Here is a 24,179-nt window from a genome sequence, read left to right as displayed (position 1 = left end):
GAGTGGGGCTAGTGAAATGAAACAGGTAAGACTAAACTTTAAGTCATAAAAAGATGTCCATGTACTCATTTGAAAAAAAATCCTATTCCTATTTTGATGCTTAAAAAACAAAAATCATCCTTGTGTTAATTCTAATTCACAAAGTGACCTGAATGATCCCATATGGAAATCTTCTTATAGAATATCTGCATTCTGTGCCCTGGAAATTCAAATATCCCTCAAACCACCCTTATAGCCTCAGGAGATTTACCAAATCCACCAAATGCTTTAACATTTATAGTAATTTGTTGGCAGAATTTCCTGTGTTAAGAGACATTTATTTTGCAACCCAACATGAAATAGGAATAATAGAAAACTGATGTAACTGTAATTGATACACTTCTAAAATTATGTCTTAAATATTCACTGAACTGGACCACATTTTTCCACATCGTGTGGAGTCTAAGAGCCTATTCATAATGAACAAATGTATCTTTTCCTATAAGCACAGATTAGGAAAAAATGTAATATGGTGAACACAGCACAGCTTAGCCTTGAAATGATGACAAGGTCTTACAGAAATCAGGAAGAAAGTAAATGTGACAAGTTTCTTTTCTGTTTGCTTTCAGGACTGACCTATTGCTCTGGACTATGAGAATAGTTATTACAGAATGAGTCATATGGAAAACACAGGCAAACAGAAGAATACTGAGAATACAAGTACGTGTTATTCTCTCACTGGTAGCTAACTTTAAGGATAAGACATAACAATTGGATAGTAAAAAGTGTCCCCAGAAGATCAATTCCTGAAAGCGATTGTATTTCTTTAAATAACAATCATAGAAGTTTTTTGAAAACCCCAAAATTACTGTTTTTTGAAAGCAATTATTTCATTTGGAGAAACAGTATAATGGAATCAATTGGTATAAAAGATACACACAAGCAGAATCAAAGCAAATCTGGAATCACAGATCACAGATTATTTTTCGTCTTTCAAGAAACAGACTCAATTATATGCACAAAAAAACTGAGGTCTTGGAAAGTTACTTATTACTGTTTGTCAAATTAGAAAATCATAAGCACTTTTTTTGAGCCCATTTGCTAAACAGTAAAGTGTGTTTTCTACTGTGCATACAAAATATGAAAATGTATACTTTTTTCTTGTTCAAGAAAGCTTGACAAACTTTGAAGTGTTATATTACATGATGTAACAGTACACCATGTGTTATATTTACCATGATGATATTAATATGTAATGTATTTATTTCCATATTACATTGGTATTCACTTACCACTATCCCTCACAAAACAACAGCAATTTCAGTATACAGATGGCTAGATAATAAGATAGAAAACTCTTGTCATGACCACAAGACAATCTGCTCACACTGGGTAGGAAAATAGTAAAGGTGAAAAAAAGATTATCAGAAGAAATTCATAAAGCTTAAGCCAAAGTAAACCTACCTCAGAAGGTAGGATTAGGCTATTTTAAAAAGTCACTTGCATCCTTAAGGAGGAATGACAGCTTTCAACAGCATCTCTGCTTGTTCACGGCTCCACCCTAAGGAGTGTGTAGGTCATGTAACAATATTGACTCTAGGGTCAGACTCCAACTGCTAAGGACACGTCTCCTTAATGCATGTGAAACCCTTCTTTCAAATACAGCTAGTTACCAGATCCAGATATATTTGTTTAAATGACCCATTTCCCACCTATCCAAATTCATTAGCAGCAAATCACTTCAATGGGAAGTTCTAAGGAGTCATGAGATTATTCCCTTCAAACTCCAAAGAATGATGTTTGTGCTCCCTTTATAAATACCCATCTTCTGAAAGATAGAGTTTGTGGGGAAATCACTTCATCCACTTTGGATGTTCATACATTATAAATTACTTTTTATTCCTCCTTCCTTATAATCTCCACCTGCACTGCAATCTAAAAGGATTTCCAACTGTGGGCCTTTATTCAGGGACAACAAAAGACTTGAATGACTGTGAGACTAGGATTCTTTCCAACTTAGACCACAGTATAAAACTGCTGATAGACGGGAAGAAATACAAGGTTGTGCTATAAAACAAGGGCAGAGCGCTAAATGCTAAATTCTAAAGCGGTGGGCTCTTTGAAAATGGCTACACAGAGAGGTTTGAACATTTGAGCAAGAGTTTTTTTAAAACCTGGGTCTACAGATCCCACAAAGGGCTCCTCGGATTAAGTTCAGTATATAAATGAGATATCCGAAATAATTGTAAAATTATGTGTGTGTGTGTGTACAGGCAAATTTTTTTTGCAGAGAACATTGGTAGATTTTATTATCTAGACCATATAATTTATTGTCCAAAGCACCATACTTTTTTCACCATATTTTGAAAGTGATAATCATAATATATTTGGCTGTGAGCAAAATTTACATGATTAATATAACTTGAATTGTTAATCAGTAATTTTAATTTATGATATTTACAAGAATTGCTAAAGTGCTTAGAAAAGTTTTGGTAATTACGTTTGCAAATCTGCCCTGTTGGACATTTTAAAAGTTTAAAAGGTGTCTTCCCTGGTGGCGCAGTGGTTGAGAGTCCGCCTGCCGATGCAGGGGACACGGGTTCATGCCCCGGTCCAGGAGGATCCCACATGCCACGGAGCAGCTGGGCCCGTGAGCTGTGGCCGCTGAGCCTGCGCGTCCGGAGCCCGTGCTCCGCAACGGGAGAAGCCACAACAGTGAGAGGCCCGCGTACAGCAAAAAAAAAAAAAAAGTTTAAAAGAATTAGATGTACTGGTATTAAATTTGTAAATGTAGGTAAAGATACTTAGGGGTATTTCATTAAAGAATTTTGTACAAGCAGCTATTTAATATATTAAATTTAATATACTGAAATATAATCAATGGATTAAATTTACCTAATTGGGGTAAATTTAATCCATTGATATTCATTTTAATTTCATTTAATTAAACATCAAGAAACAAGTTCTAGAGATCTGATATACAGCATTATGTTTATAGTTCACAATACTGTATTGCACACTTAACAATTTGTTAAGAGGGTAGATCTCACATGATCTGTTTTTATCACAATAAAAAAAATTCAGACATTGAAATCCTAACTCCCGTACCTCAAAATATGAGTATATTTGGAGATAGTCTTTAAAGATGTAATTAAGTAAAATATGTCATTAAGATGGGCACTAATCCAAGATGACTAGTGTCCTAACAAGGAGAGGAAATTAGAACACAGATAGGTACAGAGGGATGACCGTGGGAAGACATAGGAAGAAGGTGGCATCTAGAAGCCAAGGAGGGAGGCCTCAGATGAAATCAAACTCGCTGATACCTTGATCTCAGACTTTCAGTCTCTAGGACTGTGAGAAAATAAGTTGCTGTTGTTTAAGTCAGACAGTCTATAGTATTTTGCTATATACCAGCCTAGCAAATGAATGTACCAAGTACTTTCCCATTTCTTATTTCATTAAAATCTCAACGTACTCAAAACAGACATGTATGGTAATCTTATCCCCGTTTTGTAGATAAGGAAACTGTAGTTTCAGATATGTTAAATGATGTCTCTGAGATCATCCAGCAAGTGAACACAGGATGCAGGACTGAGACAAGAATCTTATGGAGCCCACATGCTACCTACTTTCCATTCTTAGCAGGTGACAGACTAGAGGACACCACAGCTTTGGTCTCAGCAATGCCCTTAACAAGTTGTGAGATCTTCACACAGTCATTTATTTTTTAACAACATTTTTTTCATCTGCAAAATGAGGGGGTTGAATTGACTATTCTAAAGACTAAATAGACTGAGTCTATATAAAAGGCTTATCAGTTTTAAAAGTTGAGCTCAAATCATTGTTTTCACTCAAACTCCTAAAGAAATGATCTCTGTAAACTCATTTCTAATGAAAATTTACCGTTTTGGGAATCACTTCATATTTTGCCTGCAGAAATTAAGGCTCTATCCAAAAATTTAAATACTTTAAAATGTTTTGAAATATTATCTTAACTCATTTCAAAAGTTATTTTTATAGGGCTTGCATCCCATTAGTTAATTTTCTGTTGTTAAAGATTTCTCTACTCTGAACTTTTAAGGATTGTGCATAGTTTCAAGAACAAAACACAGGGGGCTTCCCTGGTGGCCCAGTGGTTAAGAATCCACCTGCCAATGCAGGGGACACGGGTTTGAGCCCTGGTCCGGGAAGATCCCACATGCTACGGAGCAACTAAGCCCGTGCGCCACAGCTGCTGAGCCTGCGCTCTAGAGCCCGCGAGCCACAACTACTGAAGCCCGTGTGCTTGGAGCCCGTGCTCCACAACAAGAGAAGCCACCGCAATGAGAAGCCCACGCACCGCAAAGAAGAGCAGCCCCCGCTCGCCACAATTAGAGAAAGCCCGCGTGCAGCAATGAAGACCCAATACAGCCAAAAATAAATAAATAAATAAAATTTATATTAAAAAAAAGAACAAAACACAGGATTAAAATTTTTTTACAAAAAACCCAAGTCCAGTCTTAAAATGTTGAGCGAATAATTGTATAACCCTGGATGAGAAAGTAGTTGCAGACCTTATTTTCTAGGTCTGAAAAATGATGTAAATACTTTCCCGCAGGCCTAGCAGGAAAGTCTGCCATTAAATAAAAGAATAGCTGTGAAATACCTTTGAATTCTTTGGAGGGAAGTTGCTGCAAGGTAATTAATAAAAACTCATAGTGTTAGGATATCTTTTTTCAATAAGTTCCTTAGTTTTAAAATATGATGTGAATGCTTGGTTTGGATTGTTTTCATACCTATAGTGTCTATACATTTCGTTTGCCAGAAAGAGGAAGTACGTTGTGTAAAGTAATTTATACCATAACGGAGGAGAGCAGCTTGTATGACTGTAGGGGTTAGAATTGTGTATCACCTCTTGTGTGTTTCCAACTAAACAGAGGCAGTCTCGCCAGGAGGGAGAAAAAAAAATTCTACAAACCACAAACTCCATCCAATCACAAAAAGACAAATCAGCCTTCAGGCAAATCAAATGTCTTCAGTTAAAGCTTACCTGGATTTGGCACTCTGCCCATCTTTTCTCAATCTCTTAACAATCTACTTTCACAAACAGTTAAAAACAGGCATACTGAAAGGCATTCCTTTGCAACCTTATTCTTAAAAACAAGGAACTCTTTAGCCCAGGGAAGACTTGGGAAAAGAATAGTTCCTCTCAGACTTTGCAACATGTGAATATGGGATTAGTGGGTGGGATTGAGGTGTGCTCAGGTACATAAATACAGGCTTGGGCTGAGCCAGCATACTAGGAAGCTTGGACTGCATTGATGCCATCTGGCTCACCCAGACAGGTGGGTGGGAAAATCCAGGTAAGGCTCCTGACAGCAGTGTTGGAAGGGCACTTATTGAATGAGCTTTGGCCTTTGGTTCCTGTGTAAAGTTGCAGGCAATCCACAGGCAGAGGAGTGCAGCGTAGTTCCATGGGCAGTGAAATGGGATTTGGAGAAGGAATCATGGGATTTCCACCAGAGGCTTACTGGGACCTCTCTTTGGCAGAGCTATGCTCCGGAGCTGGTTGAAGGTAATGCTTTCTCGGTCAGGAAATGAAAGGTTTAAGAGTGAGCGAACTCCAGGAGTTTTCAAGCCCGGCACAGGGCCCAGAGTCCCCTGTCTTAGTTACTGAGCCCTGATCACCATCTAATGCTCTGTTTCTTTCCCACTGGCAAAGCAAAGACCCACAGGACTGTGAAAGCTCAGCTCAGATTGGCTGCTTGGAATTATAGTTCAGAATATTATTGCAAATCAGAAAACAGTTTTCTTTCTGTGTCTAATATAAAGATATCCTTGTTGCTTCTTCAATCTTTAAATTCATGGGATAGGCTGTACAAGGAGAGATCTGGTTGCTTTCCTGAGGCATTTATGAACAGGGACACTGAAACCTCTTGCAAGGCATTCCTTGCTGAAGATAAGAAGACAGAGATATAATGAAAAGTGAAAAGTTCTGGTTTTGAAGGATGTGTGTGTGTGTGTGTGTGTGTGTCTCCAAATTATCAATGTCCTCGGTGGTTAGCTTTCTATTTTGAGGTGGTTTATGCAGGCAGTTTGCCGATCACAGTCTATTCAGTAATGAAAACTCAGTACAGTGAATCTCAGAAAGTCAGCTCAGAGCAGGATGTTTGTACAGCAGGAGTTTTATTCGGCTCCCTTGAGTCATTCTGCCATAAAACACGTATAAGATATCAATAGCTCCAGGGCTTCCCTGGTGGCGTAGTGGTTGAGAGTCCGCCTGCCGATGCAGGGTACACGGATTCGTGCCCCGGTCTGGGAAGATCCCACATGCCGCAGAGCGGCTGGGCCCGTGAGCCATGGCCACTGAGCCTGTGCGTCCGGAGCCCGTGCTCCGCAATGGGAGAGGCCTCAACAGTGAGAGGCCCACGTACCACAAAAAAAAAAAAAAAAAAAGAAGCCTTTGTACCAAAAAGGCTGTAAGACTTGGAGCACACTTTAGTTGTTTCTTTAAAATGCTGGATAATAAAAATTGTTATTGGCATTTCCATATCTTTATGGGTATAGAAAACGAACAAAGTGTATCCCTGTTTTTTGGCTTTTGCCTTTTTTGAGTGAGATGTTGTGTGGCTACGTACTATAACACAGGTAATAATTGGTCAGTTTAATACAAGGCATCATCTGGATTTGGTGACTTAGCAATGTCTTTTTTTAGAATTGGCTAATGCTTAACAAAGGTTCCCACTTGCTCTATCAGAACATGAGAAACTTTACTCCCTAAAAATACTAAGCATTGATGGTCCATCCTGCTTCCCTTGCAGAGTTCAGTTGATTTAATTTGAAACATACAAGAATATTAGAGTTAGGTGTTTCTTTTTAGGAAATTTCAGTCTTTGGCTTTATTGGCATCCCAAGTATCCAGCTTTGCATGTTATGGTCCCTGGATAACCCTAGTGATTGGCTAGTGCGATTCACTTTGCTAGCTAGCTAGCTCACTTCCTCACTCATTCATGGATCTTACCTTGTCATTCACTTTGCCATTCATAAGCATCTGCTTCACAGTAGTGTAACATTCCCTGAGAATTAAATTTGGAATACTGGGAAGGAAAAAAAAATAACAAAGAGACATCCATGGGGTTGGTTTCTCTGTGTTATGAGTCCCATAGAATATTTTTTGGGCACTAAAGTACATGCCTACAACCACCTACCCTAACAGGCCTGCACTGAGAGTCAAAGAATTAGTTCAGTGAAAGAAACCTGCACTGATGTATTTTAACCAATTCAAAACCAATATATAGAATTTGAGTAAATATTACACTAGGGAGAGAGTTTTCTGGGTGCAAGATTTTAGTTAAAAGATAAAGCTGGCAGTTTCCAAATGAAATAAATCATTTTACTCGGATCTTATTCTTCAATGGCAGTGTCCTCATTTTAACAAAATGTTAAAGAAGTATGTATGTTTAGGGTAATTTTTTCAGGATGGGAAGATGGGAGCCAGCATTGCAAAATGGCACAATCCAAAAGCCTTGGCTCTATGCCCATCTCATGAGTCTTCACTTCTTTGAATTTCAGATTCTTCATCTACAAAATGAGACAATGGGGAGGTGGGAAAAGAGGCTATAACCCTTAAGGTGTTTTCCAGTACTACAATTTTTTAAATATAAATTTAAAAGCAAATTCCCTTAGCTATAAGAATATATACATCTATCTACTTATTTTCTTAAAATATATCTATTTCTATATAGATATATATATATCTATAGAAATATATCTATTTCTATATTGTCGATTTCTATGGAGATCTTCATATTTTATCTATAGCATATAGAGGTAGAAGATGATATAGATAGATAGATAGATAGATGGTAGATAGATATTCATACTATGTATTCTTAGGAAAATTCTGTGGAAGGTAGTTTTGGACTCCAATTGCACGTGTTCAATCTCATCTAAGCCTCAATTCCTGTTGTATCCCACGGTTGTGCTACAATCTGAAGATCTCGAAAACTGCTAATTCTCTTTTGTTTTATTGACTTTTTGCTTATCTGTTTGTCTTCCATATCAGATTTGCCATGGAGAAGATTTCAGTGTCAGCATTCTTGCTACTTGTGGCCCTCTCCTACACTCTGGCCAAAGAAACCACAGTCAAACCAGGAGCTAAGAAGGACACAAAGGACTCTCAACCCAAACTGCCCCAGACCCTCTCCAGAGGTAGGAGTCAGCTTCTTGTCGGCCTCCAGTTATACTCGATTGGTAAAGATTTAACACTCAGAGCCGAGAGTTGTGTGCTGAGCATATTTTTTATGTGTTGGTTCTAGATTGATACAAGTTTATCATTGTTTCTGCTTTCTCTAGAGGTTTTTGCTCTTCTTTAGCATCAAGTATATACTGATCCCAGCTTTACCAGTGCTTTTCAACAGCTTTGGACCTGAGAATATAATCACTTTAAATATACTGGTTCATTTTGTTCTAGGTTGGGGCGATCAACTCATCTGGACTCAGACATATGAAGAAGCTTTACACAAATCCAGGACAAGGTAAAGACAAGTTTTACAGAATTCCCTCAAAGCTCTCAAGAGCACCATCTAGTGATCTTTAGCTACACATGAAATCCTACTCATTAAAGATGATCCAATCTCTCTTTGTCTCTTAAAGCAATAAACCCTTGATGATTATTCATCACTTGGACGAATGCCCACACAGTCAAGGTAATTTATACTTCTAAATATAATTTCCTTTATAGGCTTTTAGCTCTAGGGCCAGGGTCCAGCTCACTCATCTTTACATCCTTAGCACCTAGCACAGCTGAATGTAAAAGAATATTTTATGCAGTAAAAACATATTTTAAAGTAACTTCAAATATTTCCACAGTTTGTATTAGCCATTGGTTCAAATTTTGAAAAAACAAGCTCTAGAATTCATCCTTGACTTCTTGTTTTCTCTTTCATCTCATATCCAATACATCAGCAAATACCATTGCTTTATCTTCACCATCTATCTGAAAGCCAGCATCAGCCTCATGGGCACACCACCTGTGCAGTCACACAGGACCCAGTGCTTAGTAGGTTCCTATGCTTGTAAAGCTCTCTTGTTGCTGTCTTAAAATTCGTAATCATTTTTGAACAAGAGGCTCCATGTTTTCATTTTGCAATGGGCCCCATATATTATGTAGGTCCTGCCCAAATCCAGCCACCTCCGATTGCCTCACTGCTACTGCCCTCATCCAGACCAAGTTTAGATCTTGCCTTGATCTGTAACAGGCACCCACCTGGTCACCCGACAGTCAGTTCTCCACACGGAAGCCATCATATCCTAACACCCATGTGCTCAAGTGGCTTCTCATCACAGGTTAAAATTAAATCCAGATTCCTGATCGTGGCCCGAATGGCTGGACATGACCTGGCCCCTGGCTGCCTTTCCTTTCTTACCACTCTCGCCGTGTTTTCCCTCCACTGCATCTAGCCTGGCCATTGTGCTTTCCCTCAAAGCATCCAAACCCATTCCCAGCTCAGGGCTATTGCTCTTGCAGTCCCCTCTGCCATGTGTGACATATCCCTAACATCCTAGAATGCAGCCCCCTCTCATTTCTATGTCACCTCCTCAAAGAAGTCTACCCTAACCACTCTGTAGCTTTTAAACCTCTTGCTTTGCTTTATTTTTCTTCAAAGTACTGTTATCTCCACCTAAAATTATTTCCTTGTTTATGACCTGTCTCCTACACAAGCATTTGAGCTCTATGAAGGAAGCACATTATTTTTTTTTCCCCCACTGCTCTATTCCCAGTACATGAAACAGTCCTGCCACATAGTAACCACTCAGTAAATATAGGTTAAAAAAATTAAGGGATGAATGAATGAATCATTGGATGGGTCAGTAGTGAAGCAAAGCTAGTCAATGGCCTAGATATTACTTCACTAACCATTTGCAGAAAGGGCGGAGTTGAATATTGTATTACAAATACAGTTCAACTTCAAATCCAACGGAGAATAATGGTTTTAACTGGTGATGAAATGAATGCTTAACAATCTTTTCTTTACATTATAGCTTTAAAGAAGGCATTTGCTGAAAATAAAGAAATCCAGAAATTGGCAGAGCAGTTTGTCCTCCTCAATCTAGTTGTAAGTTTACTCTTCATCCTGCCATTTCTCTGTGGCTTACAATTTGAAATGGATGGTTCATTTTCCCTGTACATCTTAGTCATACTGCATTAACGGGGATATGCTCCAAATATCTCATCTCATAGATTACAATGAGGAAAGATTTTACTTCTTGCATGTTTACATTTTTATTTAGCAATTAATAATTTTAAGTTGTCTGACAAATACTCTCCTGTGGTCCAGAATTTCTCTGCTGCTGTAATAAGTGGAACGTTTTTGTCATTAAAAATTCCTTGCTGTGCCCCTTTCTCCTGCAGTCCTGGCTGCTCTCCACCCATCCTTAGTCCGTGTGCCGTCTCTCCCCAGAAGAGATGGCTCTCCAGGCATCCAAATCTAATCCTTCCACACGTGCTATGGCCTCATGCTTTCCCGTCCTACTTCACCATCACCACCCCTCCTGATGGTCAAGCTTTCTGCCTTTACAAGTTCTTCTGCTTGGTATACAAACGGTATCCACTTTCCTTCCGAGAGCAAACAATCAGTAAACTACTCAGAAAACTACTCTCCCTAACTGTATGTCCCTGAAGCTTCTCTCTGTCATCCAGGTTGACAAGTTGGCTTTTTCAAGGGGCATCCACGCCAGCGGTTCTTCCTCACCTCCCTTCCAAGGCACCGTTTCCTCTTTCTACCCCTTAATATGAGTGACTTCATGAGTCTCTACTTGACCTACTTCTCTTTTTATATTTTATATTCCCTATGGACAGTTTCATCGGCCATTAATCAATGCCTGCTTACCGATAACTCCCACATCTTCCCCAAACACGCAACAGCTTCCAACCTATGCACACAGCCTAGTTCCAGAAATCTCGTAGTCAGCTTCAACTCGACACGTTCAACACTGAATTGATCAGCGAGGCCCAGGTTTTTCAAAAAGCTCTTTTTTCTCTATTCCTTATTCCATTAGAGTGTTATTCTAGGTGTGAGCCTCCCACTCACCTCCGGCAGTCAAGAAGCCCTGCGGTTCTAACTTTGAAATATTCCTGCTATTGGTCACTTCCCTATCAGTTGAGGACCGCTGTTTTAGCATAAGAGTTTTTTACCTTGCCTAGCTTATTGCAGTATTACTAAGTGGCTCCCTGCCTACAAAATAAATCCCATCTAATCCCACATGATTGTCGGGGGTAATCACTCTAAAAATCAAACTGCAATCATGGTGCCTCTAACACCCCTCCAGTGGTTCTTTTTTTCTTAATACTTTTTCTTTTTATGTGATAAAAGTCACATAATATACAACATAGTATTTTAACCATATTTAATTGTACAGTTCAGTGGCACTAAGTACATTCACATTGTTGTGCAACTCTTACCATAGTCCATCTCCCGAATTTTTCACCTTCCTAAACTGAAGCTCTGTCCCCGTTGAACACTAACTCCCCATTCCCCCCTCCCCCTCCCCACACTGTCCCCCTTTGTCCCCTGGCATCTACCAACGTACTTTCTGACTCTATGAATTTGACTACTGTAGGTACCTCACATAAGTGGAATCAAACAGTATTTGTCTGCCCCTAATGTATACTGGAATGCATTTCTAAGGTTAACTTAATATGTGTCCTACAAACAGATTGGACCTTCTTTTTTCTTCCCCCTGTGCTATATAGTAGGCCCTCACCAGCCATCTACTTCATACGTAGTAGTGTACATTTTTATGTCAACCCCAATCTCCCAATCCGTCCCACCCCCCTCTCCCCACTTGGTGTCCATACATCTGTTCTCTATGTCTGTGTCTCTATTTCTGCTTTGCAAATAGGTTCATCTGTACCATTTTTCTAAATTCCACATATATGCGTTACTATATGATAGTTGTTTTTCTCTTTCTGACTTACTTCACTCTGTATGACAGTCTCAGTGGTTCTTATTTATTTATGAGCAGACGTAAACACTGTGGCATGGTGTGCAAGGCCAGTCACAAGCCAAGCTAGAAGTAGCTAGCTTTCACAAGAAAGCTAGAAGTAGCTTTCTAGCATCTTCTCTCACTACCGCCTCAAGTATCCCTATCATTTAGTCCCATCCAAACACTTGGTTATATAGTGTTAGGCCTTTCCTCTACCTTTGTATAATCTTCCCCCCTCCACTGCCTGGAGTGACCTCCTTTTCTATATAACTGACTCCTATTTACTTTTTAAAGATTCCTCTTTACCCACTTCAGAAAGTCCTAGCGGAACCTGCAGATAAAGCTCAATGTCCTGCTCTGGGCATCCAATGCACCTGTATATCCTTCATCATAACATTTCACCCCCTGGATCCTAAATATTCCTTTTCCTACCTGTATCTCCCTGTTAAACGAAGAAAATTAAAAAATGATAAATGGATAAACGAATTCTCAAGATAATCCTGTTTTTGCAGATTCTCTAAAAATGACTTTCTTTTTTTTTTTTTTCATTATGCTAGCTCCTCCTACCTCATCCAAGCTCCTTCCCCAAACACTGTATTCCTTCCAAATTCTCCCTTACTGAGTTTTCTGGCTCTTTGTTCACCACATGCATCAGCTTTTTACCTCATGTTCTACCTCACAGTCTGCTCTGTCTTATTATTTCATGCATGTAACTTGCCTCCCCATCTATATTATAAACTCTCTGTGTTAGAGATGTGCCTTATAGTGTCTTAAGATGCCTAGCCCAGGGCTTCCCTGGTGGCGCAGTGGTTGAGAGTCCGCCTGCCGATGCAGGGGACACGGATTCGTGCCCTGGTCTGGGAAGATCCCACATGCTGCGGAGCGGCTGGGCCCGTGAGCCATGGCCGCTGAGCCTGCGCATCCGGAGCCTGTGCTCCACAACGGGAGAGGCTGCAACAGTGAGAGGCCCGTGTACCGCACCAAAAAAAAAAAAAAAAGCCTAGCCCAGGAATGGACACACTGTTTTAACAAGTTTGAAAATAACTGAAGAATATAAACAAACTGAAAGCTGCTTTTTTTTAAATCTTAGTATGAAACAACTGACAAACACCTTTCTCCTGATGGCCAGTACGTCCCCAGGATTATGTTTGTTGGTAAGTAAAAGTGACAATGAGATGAAACACACTCTGAACATTACACAAGTGCCGCCACATCTCCGCCTCTGTCCTCCACACCGTCACGTGCTGCTCCACCATGGCCAAGGCCACGACAAAGCTCTACTGGGGAGGTTTAACTTTCAGCTTCACAACCTATTTTCATTAGGAAATGCAAGCTTCTACCTATTTCCATACATGACATTTTTTCTTCATCTGCTAATTCTAACTTCTCATCTTCTGCCACAAGTACACCTGAGAAAGAAGCACCCTGTTAACTGTTTAAACGTATTAATCATTTCCCTGAATTGTATCAGGTCTGTAAATATTTAATCAGGCAAACTTTTGATTCCTGTGCTGGATTTTTCTTTCTGACATTTTCTGATCATTATTTCTAGGCAAGTTATGAATATGGGCTCAAAGAAACAAAAATCAAAGGAGACATGCTCCTTCCGGCCACTGGTACTTTTCACGTGCCATTCCCTCTGCTGGAAAGCTTTTCTGCTTCCCCCCTCGGTACCCCCAGGTCACCTGGTTAATCACTGTCATTCACTGACCTGCTCAAACTCCCACGATGTGCTCTTGTGGCACCATGTTCCTCTCAATGGTCACTCTTTCCTCAGTTTTAATTTTGTATTTATTGGGTGATTGTTGAATAAATATTGCCCCCCATGTGGCAGGGACTAGATCTTCTTCAGCTCACCATCATATTTTCATCATGACCCTGTGGTAGGCTCGCAATAAGTATTTGTTAAATGACTGAACAAATGAATTGAGTTTGGCTTTGATCGAAGTGATACTGATAAAAGGGCAATCCATAATTAAATCCGTCACATAGCAGAGCTCACTCTGATCGAGCAGATCACCTCTGTAAGGCATCCAAGTTCACACTAACCTATAAAACGGGGGCAAGAAAAAGTGAAGGGAGAAAAGGAGGAAGGCTGAACTAGAGCTAATCTTACAGATTTGGTTTTGTTACGATTTAGAAAATTTAGACCCTTCAATGAAAGGGCCCTTATAGGTCATCCAGTCACACCCTGTGCAGGAATTCTTTTCAGAGTGCTCCTGTCTAAGGGCTTTTTAACCCCCGTTCAATTCCTTTCGTCATAAGAACTAGGTCCCAGGCAGCTTGCTCCTTCCGGCTCAGTAGTTCTCCACGAGGCCTGCACATGTGAATTGCCTGGAAAATCTTAAACGTCAAGCTGCCCAGGTTACACCTCAAACCGATTAAATCAGAATCTCAGTGGCTAGGACGCAGGTGGCAGTCTTTGAAAGCTCTGCAGATGACTCCACTGTGCAGCTGAGGCTGTAAGCCAATGCTTGGGAGGTGAAAAAGCTTTTCTGATGTCACTGTATTATGAAGATGAGACCCTGTGTCTGTATCCTCTACACCGAGCAGAAGTAGAGTAGGTCTTAAGTCTTTCTTGAACAAATGAAAGTCCTGTAATTTAAGTCTGCTGGTCCTAGTCCAACATTCTGAAACGACAGGGATTGTCCAGCAAGTTCAGGTGACAGACTTGGCATCCATGTGGCTGGGCCTCATCTTTCCTCCTCATCTAATTCTCAGGACACGGCCCATAGCCTCCTCCAATCACTTATCTCAAGGCAAGGTTGCTAGGCCTTTGCATATCCTACTACCTCCCTTCTGGATGCATCTTATTTATACCTGTTTTTTCCTCATTAACTGATAACTTCAAGTAAATATAAAACACACACACACAAAAAAGGATTTAAACCTTTAGGAATATACGTATAAGGCGAGATGCCTAAATCTCTATTTTTAAAATGCAGCTACTTAACAATAAAGTAAAAAAACTACACACTTATTTCACCTTGGCTGGTCTTAAGGGCTTGCATTCTTTTATTCATTTAAAAAACAAACCAAAAAAAACTTTGGTTTGGAAAACTAGCATTTGATGTGAGTTCCTAATTATCCAGGTTGCTCTTGGTAACATATTTCAATTACAATATAATCATTTCAAAAATTTAAAATAATTCTTTAGTAGAGAATGCCAATGTTTTCACCAAAAAAACAAAACACCATCCCAAGAATGTATATTATCCTATTTTCAGGTTACTATAGATAGGACAGCAGGGTTCTTAACCTTTTCCACAAATAGCACTGCACGGCTGTTGAATGCTCCCAGTTTGGCTTTGGGTACCAGCTGCAGAGGCCAGGTTGCAGACTGGATGGAGTAGAATCTCATCCAGCAGGACACATTGTGTTCTTTTCATGGGATGTGGATAAACATGTAGGCTTCATCATGCAATAGGGGTTATTTTGAAACATAGTCCTCCATTCCCTTTGGCTTTTTCTTTGTAGACCCATCCCTGACAGTTAGAGCCGACATCACTGGAAGATACTCAAATCGTCTCTATGCTTACGAACCTTCGGATATGGCTCTATGTAAGTGTTACCTCCTTTGAACATCTGTTTCACTGCTGTACTGGAAGGAGAGCTCACATGGGAGGGGAGAAAAAGCTGTGCTCAGAGACCCCAGAGAACCAGTCTGACCCTAACTGGCCTTGTGTCCTCCAGCAAATTACATTCAAGCATTGATGTCACTTTTTTAAAAACTCAATTAAAGATGAGTTATTTAGATTAGGTATCTTTTCCTCTAGGAGAATCCTAGGACCCTATTACCTCCTTTTCAGGTTTCTCTTAGGCTCATTTAACTCCTTCTACCACAGACCTGAGCGCAATAGTAATCGTACCATTACAATAGCAATAGTAGCAATCTCAATGCTTTGTTCAATGCTTTTCTCCAAGTAACAAAAGTGAAATCATTTAGTCCAGCTTATTAAAGTTGAATTCAAGTTCAATTTTAAAGATCAGTAGGAAAGATGGTTCCAAATATTTGCCAAGATACTGACTTCCCCTGGGGTCACCATAACATGAAAAAAAAAGTGTGAGACTCAAGGCAGATGAAGAGCCTCAATGGGAGACTGTACCTAGTTGTGACATCTAATTAGTCCTTCTGGGAAGAAAATTGAGTCTTGTCATAAGAACTAATTCACTCAATGACTAGTGACTATGTAGACCTGCACTGCCCAATATGTCAGCCATTAGTCACATGTAGCTGTTTTAATTAAGGTTTTAAAATTCAGATCCTCAGACACGGTAACCACATTTAAAGTACTCAGTGAATAGGCACTGACTATTTTTCATCATCACAGAAATTTCCGTTGGGTGGCACCAACCTAGAACGTTATGCTGGGAAGGATTATGAGGTTGTGTCTGGGCAGCAGGAAAGAATGTCCCGGTCCATTATCAATGTCTCCAGTAGGTTCTGGGTGCGCCAAGGGAAGCACATTCCAAATGTATTGACCATTCTTGAGATAACAGTATAGATCTTAATAAGACTTTGGGTTCCTTAAAGGCAGGTATTCCGCACAGGTAATATCACCGTGCCTTGTAAAAAAAGGCAGTTAATAAACATTGGAAGAGAACTAGATTATAATAATAAAAGCCGTTTCACATACTTTTAGAAAAAAATTTACAAGGTTCCCAACATTCATGCTATATCTATCAATGTGATTTCTGATGATGTGCTGATTCTCATAACTTTTTCCCACATTAGTGCTTGACAACATGAGGAAAGCTCTCAAGTTCCTGAAGACTGAATTGTAGAGGAAAAACAAAATCTGCAAGCTCCTCCCTTTGTGTTGGGCCTTGAGACTTGGAACCAGAGGAGATTTTAGAAGACTGTGGAGAAGGCAGAAGCACTGGTGAACCTACTGATTAGATGATGGGTTCATGTTACAACAGCTTTTTTTAAAATTTTGTCTTAAGTATACATGCATGAAAACAATATCTTATACTACGATAGTGAGCCATGATTTTTTTAAAAATAAATCCTTTTAGGGGTGTTCAAACTGTTCTTTTTTCCCCCAATTTGGTCTTTCACAGAAAAGCTATTCTGTTCGTTCACCAAATAGGATTTTCAGACACACAAAATGTTCCAAAAGAGGACAAGACAAACCTAGTTCAAGCAACAAAGCCCAAAAACAAAGTTATCATCTCATCTCGCTACAGTTTCTCACTGGGTGACTAAAAGTAGACATGAGCTTGAACAACGGAAGTATCAAACAATACGCTCTAGTGTGAAACAATATCTACAAAGGCATCCCAGGAAAATCAATACCTAATTGAAGACCCCTCCTCACCCTGGCCAGAAACCCCAATGGACACTCTTGAATTTAGCAATCCAGTTTTAGTTTAGATTTTGCTCTCTGAGAAAGCCTCTGGCAGGTAGCTTTCTCCTTCAGAAGACTAATTTTGTAAAGAAAAGTTCATTCAGGGCTTCCCAGGTGACGCAGTGGTTGAGAGTCTGCCTGCTGATGCAGGGGACACGGGTTCGTGACCCGGTCTGGGAAGATCCCACATGCCACGGAGCTGCTGGGCCCGTGAGCCATGGCCGCTGAGCCTGCGCATCCGGAGCCTGTGCTCCACAACGGGAGAGGCCACAGTAGTGAGAGGCCCGAGTACCGCACAAAAAAAAAAAAAAAAGGTCATTCAAAGAACATCTGTATCCTTAAACACACCCTAATGAAATTGTGAAAATTAAACTCATAATATATTTGTTTTCTTAAGGTTTTAGAGTACTGGCCGGGAATAAATTCAGTTGATATGTTCCCATCTTCTTCACCCAAATGTGACCTGCTGGGTCAAGAGCAAAGGGCACTGACATCATGTCCATGGGGTAGAGATCAGAGGTTACTACTTATCTTTGGAAGAGGTGAGAGAGGAGGTGCCATCAGATAGGGGAGCAGTTAACTACTTTTAACTCTTTATTCTGCTGACAAAAGTTAGAACCATGTATTCACTACTTCACTACATATTTACTCTCACGTTCATTGTTAGATAAAATTCCTTTATCACCCCAACCCCACTGCCTTCTTTGGTCCCCGAATGGCTGCGACAGTCTGTGCAATGCTTTGTCTATTGGTTATCTATTGCTTGTCTTAATTAACTTTGTTTGTTTGTTTGTTTGGATACAGCCTTTTCTGAATGGCATTATTAACTTTCCCCGGTTAATACTTTTTAAAATACTTTTCCCTCACACAGTACCGTCAAAGAGCTCTGCAACAGAAACCTATGTTGTTGATTTAATGACATATAAATCCTCAGCAAAAATATCACCAGAGGGACTGGGTGCCCTCCTTGTAAGTAGGTAAGCTACATGTACTTAAAAAGGTAAAATATCCCATTTAGAAAGCTCTCTGAGGGTTAACTGGAGGAAAACAACAGTTTCCACGTGTATAAACAAATATTTTGAATGACAACTTCTAAGCTCTTCAGGTTTCCTTTATTGTACAGCAAAATAGTTTTTTTTTTAAATTGGGCTGATGTGAAATAAGATTAAATCCTTAAAATTTATTGAACGACATGCTATTTTAGCCACCCATATACTTTTTAAAATATAAATACATCTCTGAGAAGTCAAATGTCAAGGCTGCAAGGAAAATGAGTCTCCCTTAGGAAAGTGACAGAACAATAGTCATTAAAAAAAAAAATTGATCAACTTTGACCCAGTCTCCTCTACTTCTGAGAATTTGTCCTAAGAAAATCATTCAAGAGAAACTGTTCTGTGAAGATGCCAATGGCAACATTATTTAAACATACCCAAAGAAAGGGGCCACCTCCAAATCTAATGAATACATAATTAACACAAAGTGCACTATGTTGTCATCTATAAGTTATAAACATCACAGAGAAACAAAAAGGGTAAATGAAAAAGAATTTAAGAATTTCTACGCTATAATTGCAACTACAGGACATGTGTACTTAACAAAGGTTAGAAAGAGAAGTTGCAAACATAAAAATGGTTGTTTTAAGCTCATGGAAATGTTAACAATGCCTGCTCTTTCTACCAAACCCTTTACTGTCATCTCACAATCTTTCCTTTGTGTTTAAATAAATTTAAGTGAGAGCATATCTTGAGAGAGAAATGGAAGAATGCCTTAAGACTAGAGTATTATTTTGAACAGCTGAATTAAAATGTTGGTAACCTAGGGGGGATGTAAAATGGTACAGCCACTATGAAAAAAATATAACCGTTCCTCAAAAAACAAATACAGAATTACCATACAATCTGATAATTCCACTTCTGAGTAGGTACCCAAAGAGAGATCTGTATACTCACATTCACAGCACCATTGTTGACAATAGCTGGGAGGTAGAAGCAAACCAAATAGCCACTGATGGATGAATGTGTAAACAAAATGTGCTTTACATAGAATGGAATATTCCGTAGCCTTTAAAAGAAGGAAATTCTGACATATGGATGAACATGGAGGACATTATGCTAAGTGAAATAAACCAGTCACAAAAGGACAAATACTGTCTGATTTCACTAAGATGAGGTATCTAGAGCAGTCAAGTTCATACAGATAAAGTGGAATGGTAGTTGCCAGCAGCTGAGGGGAGGGAGGAATGAGGGGGTTACTGTTTAACAGATACAAAGTTTCAGTTTGGGAAGATGAAAACCTTCTAGAAATGGATGGTGGTGACAGTTGTGCAACAATGTGAATGTACTTAATAACACTGAACTACCTATGCACTTAAGATAGTTAAAATGATACATTTTATTCTATGTATATGTTACCACCTTAATTTTTTTTTTTATCAGTTTTATCTGAGGGTAGGAGGGAGAGGACTAACTTTGACAAATGAGTAACAAAAGTCATCTGTAAAAGTCATTTACGTAGATGATCAACATACCTGACTAAACCTTTATTACCTGTTTTAGAACCGTGGTCTTCTTCAAACGATCACCTATAACCAGCTATCTCTGCTTTGGTTTTTTGCTGGTTCGATGCCTTCAGTAATCCTAAGTAGGTACTGAGGTCCTCGTATTAGTAATCACTGTTGAGAATGGGAGCTGGAGGGAGAAAAGAAAGGGCTCGAAGGCAAGCACGAAACTTTCCAGCACCCTACCAGTGAGGCAGACTTCAAAGTCCAGATGAAGTCAGCCTAACTCATTAAGAGGCCACCTGGCAAGTTGTGACGTCATCGACCTGTCAAAAGCAAGATCCCAAAAGTAAGCAGAAATGGTTTCACCCTCCAAGTGATGTCAAAGTCCGTTCTTTGACATATATTTTCACTCACAGGGAACTCCCTCAAGCCTTTCTTTGAAAATGAATTCCAAAAGCTGAGTTTCCTCAGCAGAGGAGAGGACCGGAGAAGCAGCCTGGCACATGGTATAGGGGGGGCTGCTCTTCCCTTTCCCATTGTTTCAACGACTACAATTGTGATCATGACATTCCAGATAAACTTCAACATGAAAAGCTGTGGTCTCTTTTCTCTTTCTCTTTCTCCCTCCCTCTCCCTCTGGAGTCAGGTGGAGGTGTGGGGTGAAGGGCACTGCCCCTTTAAAATTGTTTAGAAAACATTCATTGAAAACCCACCTTGTAATTGCATCTGGCATAGAGAGCCTGGTGTAAAAGTGAACTGCTAGACCCAAACATACCAAGTGCAGAACAAATTTACACAAATCCCTTCACTTATCCAGAAACCTGGACAACTTGGTCTTTAACCTTATTGTAATAAAGCAACTGATTGCAATAAAACCTTATTGCAACAAAACAACTGATATGTGAATGATCCTATTGGTATAATCATGATGCCCAAAAGTGGTTTTCCCCTAGAAAATACTATGTAAAAACGTGATTCTAACTTTCTCAGTACCAGCTAAATGGTGAAACAGTTTCATATATTTAGTCAGTGCATTTTCAAAAGGATGAAAAACTCAAACAGGGTTAAACAAATATTTAGAAAAACTGTGGGAGGAGGTTTTTGGCTGAAGAAACTAAGAACTAAAAGCCACCCTTCTGGTTTCTTTTTCTTCTGAAAGGTTCCATTCAGCAGCATATTACTTAGGTTGAACATGCATAACTGGTTTTCACAAACTCACTGTCGCTTAGATAACACAGTACCTGAAATGAATTTAAGCTATATGAGCTTGGATTTCCAGAATTTATAACCTTTTTGTTTCCCTTTGTATTAGCCTTCTAAAATTTCAACTTTAACATCAAGGCTGACTGGGTAAATATTCTGAGAAACATTTCTCTAAATGAAATAAGTCCACAGAGAATGAAAGAATTTTTTAAAAAAGGTTTTTTGTTTTTCTGCTTTTTAATAAATGCTAGGTTTAGAAGAAAGAAGCTCTGGAGTCTTGAGTTGGCCTTACAGACATTTGTTACCGCTCCAGGACAGACCCTGATTTGAAACGTACCCTCCTCTGAGGACACAAAATGTGTTTGTGGCAACATTTTGCGCACAAGAGGCAGTGGCCCTCCTGTCATCCTGGCCAGCAGCCATTCGGAACTCGGGACAGTATTCAGAGTTTAGTAGTCCTAAAGATTCTTGCTTCTCAGTCCCTGGTCTGTAACTAGGGTGACCTAAGTAAGGCCATTGCAATTAGAGCACAAACCAAGGCTATGGGTTGGTTCTCTCTGGAACAGCCCTTGCCACATAAAATCATTCGCACCAAGAAGAGTATTCTAGTAGGAGATTCCAGAACTTCATGGAAACTTCAAAATGCAACAAAGCAAACCGGGAAAATACAAAATGCCTTAAAGGCAGACGGAGTCCAAAAATCTCACTTCTTTCATGAGTCACTTACAATCTCATCTTATGGTACAAGTGGCAACACTTATACGGTCGCCCAGAGCTCAATATGAAATCGAAGGAGGGCAGAATACGCCACCCCACAATATGCCTCTTCGGCATTAAGATTATTTTGAGTTGATTATTTTTGAGAAAGAACAGACAGGAGAAGCTCTGAAAACAGAGTAGAAATTTACTCTTCTGTAAGGTAAATTTACACTTAAATCTCCATTTGTGAAGGTGTCTCCTTCTCTGTACCAGGAAGAAAAGGATGATTCCAAATCACAAGAAACTCTTTTATCAATGGCACTGGCTTGAAACTGTTAAAAAACCTTATCCTTATTTACTGTGTCTTTCCTAGTAACCTCCCATAACGGGCTTCCTGACAGCCCCCCTCCCATACACACACACCTTTCCTTTGCCTTTAGCTGAAGATGGTATTTAAGATGATGGCTTGAGCCATCTCGAGGAGTTAATCAGTTTTTCTGGATATTTCCTATGTATACATGAGGTATACATGTTAATAAATTTCTGTTGTTTCTCTTGTTATCTGTCATTTGCTACACAGGGTCGCAGTCAAGAACTCAGAGGAACAGAGAAAAAATTATTTTTCTTCCCCTACAACAGCATGGGAATTGCACCAAGGGAATTTAGTTTTCTTGAAAGATAAGCCAGTCTTCCAGAGCCATGTAAGTGACCCACCCTCAATGCTCTAAAATTCTATAGATTAACTATTTATCCTCTTTCTTGGTCTAAAAGCCATCAAAACGATTACTAATGAAATACCATATACTACATAAAATATAAGACAGGAAATTAGTAATTTTTAGTAACAGGAAAGAACTTTTACATATTTTTCCCCCCAAAATGAGCGACTTCTCTTTTAAAAAACAATTTTCCCTATGGAGAAAATATCAGACACTGAAACATTTCAAGAAAAGATTTTGGGATGACTACTGGTGCTGGAAGTTAATTCCATGGCTGGATTATACACTGAAATAGCAACACTCAGCTCTAGGTCAGTCAAAGGGAACCCGAAGCAAAAAAGAGAAGAATTCCACTTCACTTAATTCATTTATCAATCCTTCCATTACTTTCTTTTAATTCAAACATTCATAGACGAAGAAAGGTTTCCATACTTAATTTTTTAACATAATATACAGAACCACGATACTATTTAAATTCCAAATTATGGGAGATCACATTCAAATACGCTTGGATTTGATGACTTGCTGTGACAATACAGAGAAATTTCACGGAAAAGGTATTTAGAATTTGTAAGATAGTCAAATATCTTTTTGCTATGTGGGCCAATGCATTAATAGTAACTTGATTAAAAAGGCAGTCTTTTGGACTTCAAATTATTATAAAAGAATATCAAGATTATACAGATATACTTTCTGAATTTCTCAAACTCATTTCATTTTGAAGGCTGAAGGCAAATGTTACATATTAGAACATTCATGAAACCATTTCTCCTTTGCACTTACCTGTAAAAATCAAAACCTAAACCACAATTTCCTAAAGACCTAGCTATTTCTAGAGTACATTAGTGTAATCAGAAGGACTACTAGAACTAAATTATCACTTTTATGTTAACAATTTTCACCACAACATCTTTCCTAATAAAAGGACAAAAAAATTGGGGAATTTAGATTTCCCTTATTGAACTTAACAGAATAGAATCTCATACTTTCTGGCTTTAATAAACTTCAACTCTTTTTTCCAGTGGGAACTATCTACACAGCACAGTGCCACATACAATTAATTATTCCAGTGAGATGTACGTTTAGATTCACAATATGATCAACACAATAGTGCCATACAAAGTTTTTCTGCAGGTAAAAACGCTAAGAAAGGCCACAGTGGACAGTGCCAGACACTGTGAAAAACAGTAGATTACAAGGTACCACTGAGGTTCAGAGGAGACCACAAGTTTCAGATTTTTTCAGCAATGGAAAAAGAAAAACATTTAGAGAAACATAAAAATATATCATTCACTGTCAATTATGTAATTTTTCATATACTGTTTCCTTAAACAGGCAAATTAGCTTAACTTAGAGGAAATGTACAAGATCAGAATATGAAAGATTTTTCTTGTTTTCTCATCAAAGGAATGCACTAGGATTAGCACGAGGATCTTTCTGGTTCCTGTATCTGTAGGTCAGCCAAACACCCAGGATCTGGAACGGGAAAAAGAAAAGAAGAAAGAGAAAGTAACAGTTGCGTGTATTTATTCAGTTTATCAGCAAAATAATCTGGAACCTCCGAAGCACTTTGTATTATTTGTTCAAAGAGGAAGAGATTTCTTTTTAAAATGTAGTATGGGGCTTCCCTGGTGGTGCAGTGGTTGAGAGTCCGCCTGCCGATGATGCTGGGGACACAGGTTTGTGTCCTGGTCCGGGAAGATCCCACATGCCGCGGAGCGGCTGGACCCGTGAGCCACGGCCACTGAGCCTGCGCGT

The 24,179-nt window shown here is 39.3% G+C and overlaps 2 protein-coding genes across 3 annotated transcripts in view; one reads left to right on the top strand and one right to left on the bottom strand.

Moving 5' to 3' along the window:
* Positions 1-5,262: 5,262 nt before the first annotated feature.
* On the top strand, positions 5,263-16,985 carry AGR2 (anterior gradient 2, protein disulphide isomerase family member). Of its 2 annotated transcripts, none has more exons than XM_027102592.1 (8): positions 5,263-5,306; positions 8,027-8,172; positions 8,435-8,498; positions 8,617-8,669; positions 10,006-10,079; positions 13,040-13,103; positions 15,427-15,510; positions 16,685-16,985. In XM_027102592.1, exons 2-8 carry the CDS (start codon positions 8,034-8,036, stop codon positions 16,732-16,734), a joined length of 528 nt encoding a protein of 175 aa, XP_026958393.1. In that variant the 5' UTR covers positions 5,263-5,306; positions 8,027-8,033; the 3' UTR covers positions 16,735-16,985. The 2 variants fall into 2 exon arrangements, with proteins under 2 accessions (XP_026958393.1, XP_026958391.1); XM_027102590.1 differs by having other exon boundaries at positions 5,265-5,324; positions 16,685-16,976.
* Positions 16,986-22,784: 5,799 nt separating this feature from the next.
* The window catches only part of TSPAN13 (tetraspanin 13), a 33,956-nt gene continuing 32,561 nt past the window's right edge, over positions 22,785-24,179 (bottom strand). The window contains exon 6 of the mRNA XM_027102589.1: positions 22,785-23,897. Coding sequence (XP_026958390.1) covers positions 23,823-23,897 — 75 coding nt within the window. The 3' untranslated portion in view covers positions 22,785-23,822. The remainder of the gene's footprint in view (positions 23,898-24,179) is intronic.

The sequence above is a fragment of the Aethalodelphis obliquidens genome, unplaced genomic scaffold (assembly GCF_003676395.1).
Source record: "Aethalodelphis obliquidens isolate GAN/ISIS:26980383/991018 unplaced genomic scaffold, ASM367639v1 scaffold5, whole genome shotgun sequence".
Taxonomy (NCBI): domain Eukaryota; kingdom Metazoa; phylum Chordata; class Mammalia; order Artiodactyla; family Delphinidae; genus Aethalodelphis; species Aethalodelphis obliquidens.
This window is presented reverse-complemented; position numbering and strand designations above follow the sequence as displayed.

Bases quoted from the DNA above. Each gene is read 5' to 3' on its own strand.
- AGR2 (XM_027102592.1), top strand. From the start codon at position 8,034: ATGGAGAAGATTTCAGTGTCAGCATTCTTGCTACTTGTGGCCCTCTCC. The intron at 8,173-8,434 runs GTAGGAGTCAGC...ATTTTGTTCTAG, and splicing joins GCCCCAGACCCTCTCCAGAG to GTTGGGGCGATCAACTCATC. The intron at 13,104-15,426 runs GTAAGTAAAAGT...TTTTCTTTGTAG, and splicing joins CCCCAGGATTATGTTTGTTG to ACCCATCCCTGACAGTTAGA.